Below are 15419 nucleotides of genomic sequence, written 5' to 3' on the forward strand. Positions count from 1 at the left end.
TTAGTTTCTAGTCGGGACTACGCTGCCGAATTGAACATCGTCGTTCTACCTGCCGTAAGCCCAGTCTCTTAACAGGATTCTTGCCCCTTCCTCGTTTGAGACGGGAATCGAAAAAAAAAAAATTAAATGCTTGACTCCCTGGATTACGTTTTGTCAATTCAGTGACTTTCCCCCATTGACAATATACTTTCGTTTTGTCAAGTAAGTGGGTATCCCCTCATTGACAAAATATCTCTTTGTCCCGTAAATGGGTTAGTTCTCATTGACAAACATCTCATTAACTTGATATTGCGTAAGCGAATAAGCTCTTATTGACAAGATTCTGGAAGAGCTCTCATTCGTCATTCGCAGACTCGTACAAGAAATAGACTTGTAGACTACGTTCAATGAACGCTTTATGTCCAGTAACATAAGAAGCTTGAGCTGACTGCTTCGATTCTCTTAAGTTTTGTTCATGAAACTTGCTTGCCTGTCAGATATGTATGTAGCTGTATTTCCGAATTCAGGCTATATATATGTCTGCCAGGTAAGTATGAACAAACTTTATTTTTGTGATATAATTTCATATTTTTGCCTTGCGTTATTTTACTTCTGGTTGGTTCAAGTCATATACGCTTGCTGTAGTTACCTCTGTCGGATGGCAACCGAGAGGTCTATTGTCTATTTTAAGGACATTTAATCGTTACTTCCCTGCAGCCTTCCAGGAGTTTCCGATTATCTTTTTTTACCGTTGTATGGTAGTGTTCTGACGACACAAAACGCATCTATATTATTTAGCGTTTTCTGTTTCGCTTTAAATTATAACCAGCGTTGAGAGTCTTTCTGCTCAAAAAATAACGGACCTATTTCTTCGTAGAATAGGGTAGCTGGCAACCCAGACATAAAAGTTAAGAGACGACGTTCGTAAGCTGCTGGCTGCTGCTGTCACGCTGTGTCTGTCCTCCAGTCCAACCGAGCCAGTAACAGATCGGGTTCGCTGTCATGCGCGGTAGGTTTACGTCTCTCTCTCCTGCGGGATTTTGACTGACTAAACCGTATCTCTGTGCTGGCGGTTACGTCTCTCCTGCGGGATTGACTGACTAACTGTATCTCTGCCCTACAATCACGGACTTTAGCCTAAGATTGAGGGGATTTCTTACGTGAATGAATAATAAAACGTTGCATTCGTTTTGTTTTGCTTACTATGTTCAACAGAGTTATCTCTTAATCCTTTCGGTGCTCGTTACCGCACGGTATAGAACTACGAGTCTACCCGCAACATTGCACTTTTATATGCTTCTTCCTGCTTAGGCAAAAGCGCAGCCTTATTAGGGAAGTAAGCATACTGGGCGGGGAGGGAATGGATGAGCTTGCTGGGGACCATTTTCCTTCCTGAAGAAGTTTGTTTCCCCGAATAGACTGCAATTCAGACCACAGTTTTCTCCTACCGGGAAACTGAAATATTATTCAAGATCTAGGAATGATTCTGAACATCTCTCAGTGCGTTTATCACCTGAGGTGATAGAAAGAAGGTGCCGGACATCTGGATAGGGTTTCAGATGTCTTGGATCTTAATCTGAAAGAAGTAAAAGCGATTCGGTAGTCCCTCCAGTCCTCGTAACGAGTTTTTGGGAACCAGTGGTCCAGATCAAACTCTGATATTCCACAGCTCTCTCGATATCTTAAGAAGTATCTTCTCGGTCCCTGTTCGAGTTTACGAGAAAGCCTATTATAACAACAGGCGTAGATGTAACGATCCTCTAGAGGTTCGTTACAGGATTGCAAAAGTCCGTACGGAATCGTCTAGATCGACGGCAGCAAACTATTGACTTCCGAGTGGAATCTTTCTTTAGAAGTAAGTTGAGAGTTGTGGAGACTTTAGGGACGCCACTTTCATTCTCTCTTCGATATGTTGAGGACGAAGAGGCTTCTTCTTTTCTGCTCCCTTATTCTCGATCCGGGATCGGTACCATTAAACGCCATCCTATGATATTGAACGGGGATGAGGATTTAGTCTCTTTTCCCCTTTTTTCAATCTCTTAGGAAATGTAATAAGAGGATTTATGACGTCACAGGGAGCGACAATGACGCTGATCGCCCCATGTTGGCCTTCAGGATCCTGGATTCACAGAGGTCACCATACTTCCTAGTTCACTTTCCAAGGACCTTTTCCGAGAGAGTCGGTCTACTCTAACTCGAAAGGTACCTATAACTACCTATATACATCTCCGCTCTGAGTCTGACTACGTTCAGGCTATCGAGATGTTGACAGAATAAGATTACCGTCTTCCATTTTCCGTCTGAAGAATGGATAAGCTGGCAGTCACAACTATTAAAGAATACGCAAATATGTTTGTTGACGGCCTTTGGGCTCAGAGATTTGCGTCTGTCAAACAACAAAGCCCTTCAACGATCTTTGAGTTCTGTGGAATCTCGAACCTCGCTCATCATCTACTTTTTGTCTCACCTGTTTTCTCGGAGTCGAACACTCGTGCGAGATCAGGCGACATATAGTAGCCCTGAGTTTCTTGTTGACGAAGTCGGTTGCGTTTATACACCCCCGATGATCGTGTAACATGAGACCAGGTTGGACTGTCAGGCATTCTTCCTCGGGACTGAATCGCCTTTTTGCTCCTCGCCTCCTTTCTCCTGGCACCAGAAGCTCGAGTCAGGAGTTTGATTCGCTGACGACGTTGGTTGCGTTGATACACCCCCAAGGTTTGCTTAGATTGAATCGCCCAGGCAGTCCAGACACTCATCCTTCAGCGAAGAATAGTGCCTTATGGTCTTCAGGGTACAGCCTTGCTGTCCTTGATTCGTCTGACTGGTCAACTGGTCGGTCACCTGACTTTAGTACAGACGGACTGACTGTGCATGTCCAGATCGAAGCTTTCAATATGGAACTTAGACGTAGTCTGAAGTTCTTGATGTCAAAGCATTCGAACCTCTCCTACCTGTTAACTTCTTGCATGTGATCAGGAAGGCCTTCTTCTAACCACCCTAGATACGACAAAGAGGGGTTAGTGAGATTTTAAGCCATCGTCACGAAGTTTTGGCTTTAGAGAACACAGGCGGTGTGCTCTCTAACCCTTCCGTTGTGGGCTAAGAATGGTAACCCGTTTTTGTCCTTGGCCAGGAGAGCTTGGAAGCAAGGATGGCACAAGTTAGTGGGGCAGGAGCCAGAGAGAGTCCTGTGCCCTGTCGGGTCTCTCAAGTTTTTATCTACATAAAAACTCAAGAAAGTCGAAGTCATTCGGGCAATCTGCAGTGTTCCGAAAAAGACCAGACTTGCCCATATCGAAGAACAGCCTGGCTTTAGTGTTAAGGAGTTCTTTCAAAAAATGCTCCTTCATTGTGTTTGCACAAAGATTTGAAATCTTTTTTATCTGAATGCTCACGAGGTGAGGGCGCGGCCATCGGAAGCATTTCAACAGAGCATGGCACTCAGCAACATCCTGAGTACCATGTTTTAGCGAAGCAACTCTGTGTTCACTTCACACTCCCTGCGAGATGTGAAGATGGCATATGAGATCTGCTGCTCTGCTAGGGCCATACGTGTCTGCAGACACAATCTTGGGGGCAAGAAGTACCACTCATCCTATCCTGTAGAAAATGGTTAGGAAGAGCTCTTAATTTAGTTGTTGAGTCGCCCGACAAACGGCGACTTCTTAAACTCTTAAGCCTTAGTTAACACACCTTAACTTTTGGCTAGGTTGGTCAGGTGGTGATATATATATTTATATATATATATATTTATTTTACTTCTTAGCCCTCATGGTATGGTCAATATGGTCTAGTCACGTCGTGGTCTCGCCCCTGTTGACAGATCATCTGGAGTGCACCAGCTATATAGGTCTCTACCCTCGCTGGCAACTCTAGTAGCACAAGCAGACTACGTGGCAGTAACCACGAAGCCAGCTATGCTAACAGGTGAACCAAGATGTAAATCATCTGCATGCATTTGTTTCCCAAAATCCTTCTATTCTGTCCTTCCCACCATCCAAAGGTGGGATTCAGCTATATATATATCTGACAGGTAAGTTTCATGAACAAAATGATATTGTTATGATACAATAAAGTTTTGTTCATACTTACCTGGCAGATATATATAGTCAAGTACCCACCACCTCCCCTCAGGGGACAGTGGAAAATAAATAAAAATTATGAATAGAAAATGGGAATGGTTCCTGATACCCGCCTCCCAGCGGCGGGAATGGGTACTAACCACCTGGCCAGACCACTGCGTGTGTCGGAAGTTTTTTAAAATTCTGTCGGACTTCAGAAAATACAGCTATATATATATCTGCCAGGTAAGTATGAACAAACTTTATTGTATCATAACAATATCATTTAAAGTTATCAGACCTGTGCTGCTTATACTGAAGCAAACTTACACCAGGTACAGTGGACCACCCATATTCGCGTTCTCCGGATTCATGGACTCATGCATTCGCGGATTTCTCTCGGGAACATTTCCCCCATTATTCATGGAAAATTTGGCTATTTGCGGTATTTTTCTATGAGAAATATCCAGAAATTCCTGTTTTTTTTTTTTTTTTTTTTTTTAAATTTTGTCATAAAATGCACTTTTTTTGTTGTTGTAAAACTATTAAAAAAACCAAGTATAAAATATTAGTGGGTTTTTCTTGAATTTTAACTAACAAAATAGGCTGTTTTCAGCATTTTTATAGGGGTTCCAACAATTCGCGGATTCTAACTATATGCGGGGGGGCATCTGGTACACATCACCTGTGAATGCGGTGGGACCGCTGCAATCATAAAATATTTATTGGTATTGTATTCAGGAGAAAGAAGTTCAGCTGTAAATTATTGTTATCTCCAAGCTGAAGAAGTCCAGTGCATTCGACATATGTCATGAGATCATTACACATAATAGTCATATAGTACTACTAATTTATATCTAGAATTTTTGCTAATATTTATTGGAAATTGGAAATCCCTTATTTTTCATGTGCCGCCTTTAGAATTTGGTATCAGTTAAATTTAGTTGACTTGAAATTGAGAGAAAACATATAGTGTTTTCAAATAAACTTCGGCTACCATTATTAACATTTTCAAGCATATTCATGCGTAATTTAATGCGATGTGCGTTTTTTAGTCGTCTCAGTTGTTTTTAACATAGCAATAGTATCTTACATGTTTTTATTTTATTCTAGGTTATGGCATCAGTTAACCCTATCCCTTGTGGCATTGGTCAAAGATCCGGCCCTACAGCAAGGAACAGAACTTATCCAACTTTACAACAACCTCATCAGTGAATTGGAGAACAAGTAAGTTTGTGTTGAAGGTATTTGTGTTCTGTTCATTTAGTAATTTACTTGTGTCTTATAATTTGTGATTATATAATTGTTTTCCTTTTTTTTTTGTGTCGGATACAGCACTGTTGGGCATTTGATTCTGCCAGGTACCTATACTGTTTAACAATTATAATTCCACTTCTTTGATATTCCTGAAGTAAAGCAAATTCTAATACAGTTCTCCTCATTATTTTGACAATTTGCTTTAAATTTTATTTAACTTTATTCTTTTGATAATTTATCTGGTTTTCTGATAACTGAACTCCCATAGTGTTTGGAAGCTTGAATTTCAAATTATTGGCCTTTTGGTGGGCTTGTTCTGTATGAATAGGGTTCATCTTCTGAATAATAATAATACTGTTACCGTATATTTCGGCGTATAAGTCGATCCTTTAGCCCAAAAAAATCATGCCAAAATTAGGGGGTCGACTTATCTAACGGTAACAAAAAGCGAATCTATTATTTTGGCATATCAGTACAGGAATCCAGGCTTTACAGTTGGCTAATAACAATGACAGCCTTGTTGAGGTAACTATGTATGTAAATACCAGTTTTGTTCATGAAACTTACCTGTCAGATATATATAGCTGTATTTTCCGAAGTCCGACAGAAATTAAAAAACTTACGACACACGTAGTGGGAGTCAGGTGGTTAGTACCCATTCCCAGCCGCTGGGAGGCGGGTATCAGGAACCATTCCCATTTTCTATTCATAATTTTTTTCTGTCGCGCCGGTGTTGTAAACACAGTTTTCAGCACCTCCGTCTTGAATTTAGGAAACTTGGCTACTATAAGTACCCCTTTTGTTCATGAAACTTACCTGTCAGATATATATATAGCTGTATTTTTCCGAATCCGACAGAAATTTAAACACTTACGACACAGGCGCAGTGGGAGTCAGGTGGTTAGTACCCATTCCCCGCCGCTGGGAGGCGGGTATCAGGAATCATTCCCATTTTCTATTCATAATTTTTCTGTCGCCGGTGCTGGAAACACCTGTTTGCAGCACCTCCGTCCAGATTTTGGAAACTTACTAGCTACTTGAGTATCCCTTTTGGTTTTTCTTTGGTATCTGAATTGGATCGGTGGCTTGGCACACGTTGACTTTGGTTTGAATTGATTTTGGTATTGAATTTTCTTTGATCAAGATGTCAGGGTCTAGTTCTACTAGCGCTAGATTTTGTTCGATGGCTGAATGTAGAGGTAGGCTACTGAAAGCTTCAGTAGACCCACATTCTGTTTGTAAAGTGTGCAGGGGGAATGAATGTACGTTTGAAAGTCGTTGTAAGGAGTGTGAAAGACTAACAGAGTCGGAATGGAAGGCGTATGAAACCTATCTTAAGAAACTTGAACGAGATAGGTTAAGGAGGTCTTCCTCCCAGGAGTGTTTCAGGTAGGCAAGATTTAAATTATTCTCCTGCTAACCCTCCTTCTGTAGATTATGCTCCTACCCCTGTAGTGTTGCCTCCGGCCCTGAGACAGGTGTCGGTAGAAGGTAATACGTTATCGCTATTTCTTGAATCGATTCGTAACTTAGAATCAAAAGTGTTAGCTCTGGAGAGCAAAAGTGAAGAAAAGTGCAGTGAAAGTGCCCCTTGTGTAGTGGAGGTGCGTCAGATCGGCCTCATTTCGCCTCTAGACCTAGACCTCTGCTTGACTCCCAGATTACGGGGAGAGAGCATGTCGAAAGTCGAAGGAGGTTACGAGGAACCCCACCGATCTGGCGTGCCTTCGGCAGCTTCTGACGAACATACCCAGACTGCCAAGGAGCGTGCGCGTGCACGTCTTCTCAAGGAGTGCTTTTCTTCTTCTGAAGCTTCCTCCCCGCGCAAGGGGTGGAGCTCTCATACCGCATCACGTCCGCTGAAAAGGACGGCTCGCGTTCGGGACGCTTCACGTCCAAGTTGTTCTCCGGAACTTTGCTCGTCGCCTGATAGTGCGTTTGCTGCTTTTCCTCCGCAGAAGAAGCGTAAGGATTCGTCGGAGGCGGAGTCTTCCCTAGATGTTTCTTTCGAGCGCCGCAGTCGCTCTAAGGTGCGTGAAGCGGCGGTTCCTGGGAGTAGCAAGAAGGCGTCCCCTCGCCGCTCTCCTGCTCACAGGATCAGCAGCCCCTCCCCAGAAAAAGGAGGCTTCACCTACAGCAAGATTCTTCAGTCTCTTCAGCAGCAACTTCGAGATGTTTTTCCTTCGAGAAAGACTGCTCCACGTCGCCGTAATGATGACAACCTTCCTGTGATGAGGTCGAGGCGTCTCTCTCTCTCTCCTCGCTCGTCTCTCTCTCCGTTTGAGTCTCCCTCTAGAGTTAGTCCTGCTCCCCAGCAACTTTCTAGAGGAGGCGAGAAATTTCGTTTCTCGCTCTCGTGAAGCGGTTGTTTCCGCTGATACGAAACGTTGGATGGAGAAAGCGAGTTTCCTTAGATGCAGAACGCGCTTCGGCGAAAGTCAAACGCGCCTTTAGTGGACGCCGAACGTGACTCGGTGCAAGTTTCGCGAGCGCCAGTGGACGCTCAGCGAGTGTTAGTGGACGCTCGGTCGCGCAACCACCGTGGACGCGCGGCGCGCACAACATGTGGACGCTCGGCGAGCATCAGTGGACGCTCGGCGAGCATCAGTGGACGCTCGGCGCGACACCTGTGATTCTCAGCGCGCACAAGGTGGACGCCAGGTGTACACCTGTGGAGTTTTGAGCGCGCTTCTGTCGGCGCCAGTAGATTGGCTTCGGACGTACGCAAAACGCGCGCATACGGACGTCAGTTTTCCACTTCCGCAGCACAAGCGGAGGCGGGAACTCTTTCCTGTTCGCCGTTTCTTTCTCTTTTGAGAAAGCTCAGGACTCTTCTTTACTTCCTCCGACTTCTCCAGTGTCTGAAGAGGAAGTTAGTGACGCTTTCGTCGAAGTGGACGAAGAACAGCACTTGGCTCCAGTTTCGACGGACTACAAGGTTTTGACACCTCGTTTACTTCAGTCAGTCTTTGCAGACACCTTCCAACCTGAAGCTCCACGTACTCCTCCCTCTCAGTTTTCGTCTTCCAAAGCTGCTAAGATCTCGGGCTTTGTGAGGATGAAGAAGTCGCTTTCTACGAAGCAAGCTTTTAGGAAGGTCATGATTGGATGGAAAAGAGGAAAGCTTCAGGCAAGACTTCTTTCGCTTTACCACCTTCAGACTTGGTGGCAAAGCTGGTATGTGGGTATGAGAACGGAGAAAACGTCGGAGTTAAGCTTCCAGCCTCAGCTCAAGGAGACTTTGTAGCATTGTAGACGCCACCAGAAGATCTTTTTTGTCTTCCTCGAAGGTCTCGTGGACACATAGCGAGTTAGACTTTCACCTTAAAGGCCTCTTCAGGACACTAGAGGTCTTTAATTTTCTTGACTGGTGCCTGGGGGTATTGGATGCCAGGTCCAGGAGTTCTGATTCCATCACTCTGGGGAGCTGTCCAGTGTATTGTCTTGCATGGACAAGGCCGTCAGGGATGGTTCTGAGGAATTGGCTGCCCATTTCAGCACGGGACTGCTTAAGAAAAGAGCACTTTTTGCAATTTCACTGCAAAGTCGGTCTCACCAGCGCAGCGATCTTCTTTTCGCGCCTTTCTCAGAACATCTCTTCCCCCAGTCTATGGTAAAGGACATAGCAGCCCAGTCTCCAGGAGAAACGCAACTCAAGACCTCCTGGCTCAGTCTTCTAGGAAAGCCTGCTACTTCTTCGGCTTCTGGGTCCTCTGCTTTGAAGAAGTCGAAGCCCTTTTCGACCCGGCTTCTTCCTCGAAGCCAGCCCCTCGAGGAAGAGGCTCTTTCAGAGGCAAGACTCCCGCTCCTTCCAAGAGCAAGAAGTGAGAGGGAAGTCCTTCAGACACCGGTAGGAGCCAGACTTCTACATTTCGCGGAAGCTTGGGGAAGAGAGAGGTGCCGACGCTTGGTCTCTGGACATCGTCAAGAAGGGGTACAGAATTCCTTTCCTGTCGTTACCGCCCCGCTGTCTTCGACACCAAGGATTTGTCCTCCGTCGTATCAGGGAGAAAAACAGACAGTGCTTCACGATCTATTAAGATCAAATGATCGAGAAGCAGGCAGTGGAACAAGTCTTCGACCGGAGTTCTCCGGGGTTCTACAACCGTCTGTTCCTAGTGCCGAAGCAGTCAGGGGGGTGGCGCCCCGTTCTGGATGTCAGCAGTCTGAATCGCTTCGTTACCAAGCAGAAGTTCAAGATGGAGACACCTCAATCCGTGCTTGCAGCTTTAAAGACCGGGGGATTGGATGGTCTCGTTAGACCTTCAGGACGCATACTTTCACGTCCCCATCCATCCCCGTTCAAGGAAATACCTGCGGTTTGTCCCTGAAAGGGGAGATTTTCCAATTCAGGCACTCTGCTTCGGTCTCAGCACGGCGCCGATGGTGTTTCACCGTTCTTATGAAGAACGTGCGAGGTGGCTCCATCTTGCGGATATAAGGATCTCTCTCTACCTAGACGACTGGCTTATTCGAGCCTCATCGCCAGACAGGTGTCTGAAGGACCTGCACACGACTCTGTCGTTAGCGAAGTCCCTGGGACTTCTGGTCAATCTCGAGAAGTCGCATCTGACTCCTTCTCAATCCTTAGTCTATCTGGGGATTCAGATGGACTCAGTGGGGCTTTTTTCGGGCTTTTTTTTTTCCGTCCCAGGGGCGACAAACTTCAATGCCTGGGACAAAGTGTCGGCCTTTCTGGGGAAGGAAACATGCTCGGTGAGGAATGGATGAGTCTGCTGGGGACCATTTCCTCACTGGAGAAGTTTGTTTCTCTCTGGAAGGTTGCACCTCCGACCACTTCAGTTCTTCCTCTCAAGCAATTGGTCACGCAAACAGGATCTAGAAGAGGTCTTGCTTTTGACGGAAGAAGTGAAAAAGCACCTCAAATGGTGGTTTGGATCCAAAGAAGCTTGCGGAAGGTCTTTCGCTCAAGCTTCGGAACCCCGACCTAGTGTTGTTCTCCGACGCGTCCTCCCACCGTTTGGGGAGCAACACTGGGAGGGAGAGAAGTGTCAGGCACCTGGAGAGGGGAACAGGTGTCCTGGCACATCAATCTAAAAGAACTCTCAGCGGTTTACCTCGCTCTGAGTTCTTCGAGGAGGAAGTCTCCAGCAAAGTGGTTCAGATAAACTCGGACAACACCACAGCCTTGGCATACCTCAGGAAACAGGGGGGAACTCACTCTCATTCTCTGTTCGTCATCGCGAGGAATATCCTGATGTGGGCGAAGGCCCAACAAAAACGTCAACGATTCTGACAAGGTTTTGTGGTCAGGCGTGGAAAAGCGTGCGAGCGGAACCTTCTCAGTCGGCAAGGACAGCTTCTGCCGACGGAATGGACCCTTCATCAGGAAGTATGCCAGGCGCTATGCAAGCTTGTGGGGACGTCCTCATGTGGACGTTTTCGCAACTTCCCGAACGAAGAGACTTCCGCTGTATTGCTCCCCAGTTCTGGACCCGGGAGCAGTGGCAGTAGACGCCCTACTGTGGAATTGGTCGGGACTAGACGTTTACGCTTTTCCCCCATTCAAAATACTCGGGGGAAGTAATGAGGAAGTTCGCTGCATCAGAAGGAGCGAGAATGACCCTCATCGCCCCCATTCTGGCCAGCGCCGACTGGTTCACGGAGGTGATGTCCTTCCTAATAGACTTTCCGAGGACTCTGCCCCTAAGGAAAGATCTACTCAGACAGCCCCACTTCGAGAGGTACCACAAAAACCTCCCCGCTCTGAGTCTGACTGCGTCAGACTATCAAGAAGTTGGCCAGAGCGAGGGTTTTTCAAGACCTGTGGCAACGGCGATTGCCAACGCAGGAGGCCCTCCTCAGTCGCAGTTTACCAATCAAAGTGGGCTGTCTTTAGAAGTTGGTGCAAAAGGAAGGGCATTTCCTCCACCTCAACCTCTGTGAGCCAGATAGCAGATTTCCTTCTTCATCTTAGGAAAGAAGCGAAACTAGCCGTTCCCACGATTAAAGGCTACAGAAGCGTGCTTTCTGTGGTCTTCAGACATAGAGGACTCGACTTAGCGAATGATAAAAGACATTCATGATCTCATTAGATCATTTGAGACTGTGAAAGTTCTCCAACCTAAGGTACCATCGTGGAACTTAGACGTGGTACTGAAGTTCCTCATGTCGAGTCAATTTGAAACCGCTCCATTTAGCCTCGCTTAGGAATCTTACTAAGAAGACTATTTTCCTAACCGCTCTGGCGACGGCGAAGAGGGTTAGCGAAATTCAAGTCATAAGCAAGCATATTGGGTTCAAGGATCATAGTGCAGTTTGTTCCTTAAGTCCTACGTTCTTGGCAAAGAACGAGAACCCTTCCAACCCTTGGCCGAGAACGTTTTGAGATCAAGGGGTTGTCGGAGCTAGTGGGACCTGAAGCTGAGAGAGTCCTGTGCCCTGTCAGGGCTCTCAAGTTTTATTTGCAGAGACTAGAGCATGCAGAGGTTCTTCGGAGAACTTGTGGTGCTCTGTGAAAAAACCAGATCTTCCGATGTCGAAGAATGCACTGGCGTTCTTCTTAAGAAGTACGGTTAAGGAAGCCCATGAAAAGTGTGGTGAAAGTGACATGGAGCTTCTGAAAGTGAAAGCCCACGAGTTGAGGGCTATTGCTACTTCGGTGGCTTTTTCACAAGAATATGGCAATCAAAGACATTTTGAGCGCCACTTATTGGCGAAGCAATTCGGTGTTCGCTTCACACTACCTGCGGGAGGTGAAAGCAACATACGAAAATTGTTACTCGCTAGGACCATACGTCGCTGCAGACACTGTTTTGGGGGCAGGAGGTAGCGCTCATCCTATCCTTTAATGGTTTAGGGGAGTTTTTTAACTTGTGTTATGGTTGTGGGGTTGACCGCCTGCGGCGGATCTCCCTTCCATTAGCTTAGTCTATGTGGGATACTTTTGGTAAGCTACGCCAGGTGGTTTGGTTTTTACTTCGTTGCCCTCATTTGTATGGTCTATGGTCTAGTCACGTCGTGGTCTCGCCCCTGTTGACAGATCATCTGGAGTGCACCAGCTATATAGGTCTCTACCTCGCTGGCAACTCTAGTAGCACAAGCAGACTTACGCGGCAGTAACCTCGAAGTCAGCTATGCTAACAGGTAAGGAATCAAGATATCAATTATCTGCATATATATGTTTCCTAAAATCTTCTATTCTGTCTACTCCCACCACCAAAGGTGGGATTCAGCTATATATATATCTGACAGGTAAGTTTCATGAACAAAATGATATTGTAATGATACAATTAAGTTTGTTCATACTTACCTGGCAGATATATATAATCAAGTACCCACCCACCTCCCCTCAGGAGACAGTGGAAATAAAAAATTATGATAGAAAATGGGAATGATTCCTGATACCCACCCGCCTCCCAGCGGCGGGAATGGGTACTAACCACCTGACTCCCACTGCGTGTGTCGTAAGTGTTTTAAATTTCTGTCGGATTCGGAAAAATACAGCTATATATATATCTGCCAGGTAAGTATGAACAAACTTAATTGTATCATTACAATATCATTTTTGATTTTTTGGTATCTTGACTTTTGGATCGGTGGCTAGGCACACGTTAATTGTGGATTTGATTGATTTTGGCTTGATTTCTCTTTAAATAAGATGTCTGGTTCTAGTTCGGCTAGCGCCAGGTTTTGTACCAAGAGTGATTGTCGAGGTAGGCTACTGAAAGCATCAGTAGACCCTCATACTTTGTGTAAGAGTTGCAGGGAGCATGATTGTATGTATGAAAGTCGCTGCAAGGAATGTGAGTGTCTTTCAGATTCTGGATGGAGAGCGTATGAGTCCTATCTTCGTAAGCTTGAACGGGATAGGTTAAGGAGGTCTTCCTCCAGGAGCGTTTCAGGTAAACGTCAGGAAGTTCATGTTTCTCCTACTAACCCTCCTTTAATCACTACTCCTAACCCTGTAGTGTTGCCTTCGGGCCCTGAAACAGTGTCTGTGGAGGGTAATACCCTTACGCTTATCTTAAGAGTCGATTCGTAATTTAGAATCCAAAGTGCTCGCCTTAGAAGGCAAAAGTGAAGGTGCAAAGTGCAGTGACAGTGCTCCTTCGTTTGTGGAGGGTGCGTCAGATCGGCCCCATTTCGCCTCTAGGCCTAGAACCGCTGCCGGACTCACCCAGGTTTCAGGGAGAGGGCATGTCGAAAGCCGCAGGAGGGTTACGGGGAACGCCCACCGATCTGACGTGCCTTCGGCAGTATCTGTTGACGCTTCCCAGACTGCCAAGGAGTGTGCGCGTGCACGTCTCCTGAAAGAGTGTTTCTCTTCTTCAGAGGCTTCCTCCCAGCACAAGGGGTGGAGGTCTCAGTCTGTTTCACGCCCGCTGAAAAGGAGCGTTGGTGATCGTGACGCTTCACGTCCAGTTTTTGCTCTCGAGCGGCGATCTTCGCCTGAGAGTATGTTTGCAGCCTTCCCGCCACAGAAGAAACGTAAGGAGTCATCGGATGATGACTTTGTTGAGCGCCCCAGTCGCTCCCGAGCGCGTTCAACGGCAGTTCCTGGGAGAAGGAAGAAGGCATCCCCTTGCCCCTCGCCTTCTCACAGGATCAGCCCGTCACCTGACAAGGAATCCTCTCCTACTGAGAAGATCCTGCGCTCTTTGCAGCAACAACTTGCTGATGCTCTTTCTAAGAGAGGGACGCAACCACGTCCCAGGAGAAAGGATGACCGTCTTCCTGTGAAGAGATCTAGGTCTCCCTCTCCCTCTCCTCGCTCGTCTATCTCTCCACTTTCTTTGGCTGCTAGAGTTCGTGCGACTCCCCAGCGGCTCTCTAGAGGGCGTGGAGAGGAATTTACACGCTCTGCGCATGAAGCGGTATTACCCGCTCGTAAACTTGCGGTGCGAGATCTCGATGTTTGCGTGACGCTTCGGTGCAAGTTCAGGATCTTGACGCTCGGGATCGGCAAGCCAAGCGAGCGCCAGTGGTTCTAAGAGTGCCAAACACCGGCGGAAGCAGAGCGCGCGCTTTAGTGAACGTCATACGCACGCCAGTGGACGCCAAGCGTGCGCCAGCGGACGCCAGCAGCGCGCGAGTGGACGCCAATCCCGCGCTAGTAGCAGCCAGGCGAGTGCCAGTGGACGCCAGGTGTGCGCCAGTGGACGCCAGGTGTGCGCCAGCGGACGCTCGGGTGGACGAGGATGTGGATTTTCGTCGTCACCCACCTGTTTTTTATGAGACTTTGCAAGTTACGTCGGGTCTTAGAGAGACAACCGGAGTTTCTATTAAGGAGTCAGCTTTGCCTTCCACTTCACAGCAACGTTCCTCTTGGAAACTTAGACCAGATAGTCTTAGTTCAGCCTTACTTCCTCGACTTCACCTGTGTCGGAAGCAGAGGTTAGCGACGCTTCGGTTGAAGTTGATGATGAAGAAACCTTTGGCGGCGGTCTCTTCTGACTACCAGGTATTGACCCGCCTTCTTCAATCGGAGTTTGGAGATACTTTTCATCCGGAAGCTCCTCGCTCTCTCCCTCGCAACTTTCTTCTTCCAAGATCAACAAGGTCTCGGCATTTGTTCAGAATGAAGAAGTCCCTTTCGACTAGAGGGCTCTTCGTAAAGTCCATGACTGGATGGAGAAAAGGAAGTCTCAGGGAAAGACTTCTTTTGCCCTGCCACCTTCGAGACTTAGTGGGAAAGCTGGCATTTGGTACGAGACGGGAGAAGAAACGCAGGTATTAGACTTCCCTCGTCAGCTCAAGGAGACTTTCGCAAGCATTGTGGATGCCTCGAGGAGATCTCACCTGTCCTCTTCGAAAGTTTTCCTGGTCTACTACGGAAATGGACCACCACCTTAAAGGCCTCTTTCGGACGTTAGAGGTCTTTAACTTTCTAGATTGGTGTCTGGGAGTTCTGGATGCCAAGTCTAGGAGTTCCGACTCGATTAGTCTGGGGGAGCTGTCCAGCGTAATGTCGTGTACAAGGCCGTCAGAGATGGTTCGGAGGAGCTTACAGCTCACTTTTGCACAGGGCTCTTGAAGAAGAGATCCCTGTTTGCAATTTTACAGCTAAATCTGTCTCTCTCCGTCACAAAAGGCAGATTTGCTCTTCGCTCCTTTTTCGGATCATCTCTTCCCCCAGGCTATGGTAAAGGACATTAC

The 15419-nt window shown here is 46.8% G+C and overlaps 1 protein-coding gene across 1 annotated transcript in view; it reads right to left on the reverse strand.

The window, feature by feature from the left end:
- Positions 1-4396, reverse strand: part of LOC135203619 (26S proteasome non-ATPase regulatory subunit 13-like) — an 11883-nt gene extending 7487 nt beyond the window's left edge. Inside the window, exon 1 of the mRNA XM_064233454.1 lies at positions 4374-4396. Within this exon, the coding sequence (XP_064089524.1) occupies positions 4374-4396 (23 nt within the window). The remainder of the gene's footprint in view (positions 1-4373) is intronic.
- Between the last annotated feature and the right edge of the window lie 11023 nt (positions 4397-15419).

Source organism: Macrobrachium nipponense, chromosome 24, assembly GCF_015104395.2.
Source record: "Macrobrachium nipponense isolate FS-2020 chromosome 24, ASM1510439v2, whole genome shotgun sequence".
Classification (NCBI taxonomy): Eukaryota; Metazoa; Arthropoda; class Malacostraca; order Decapoda; family Palaemonidae; genus Macrobrachium; species Macrobrachium nipponense.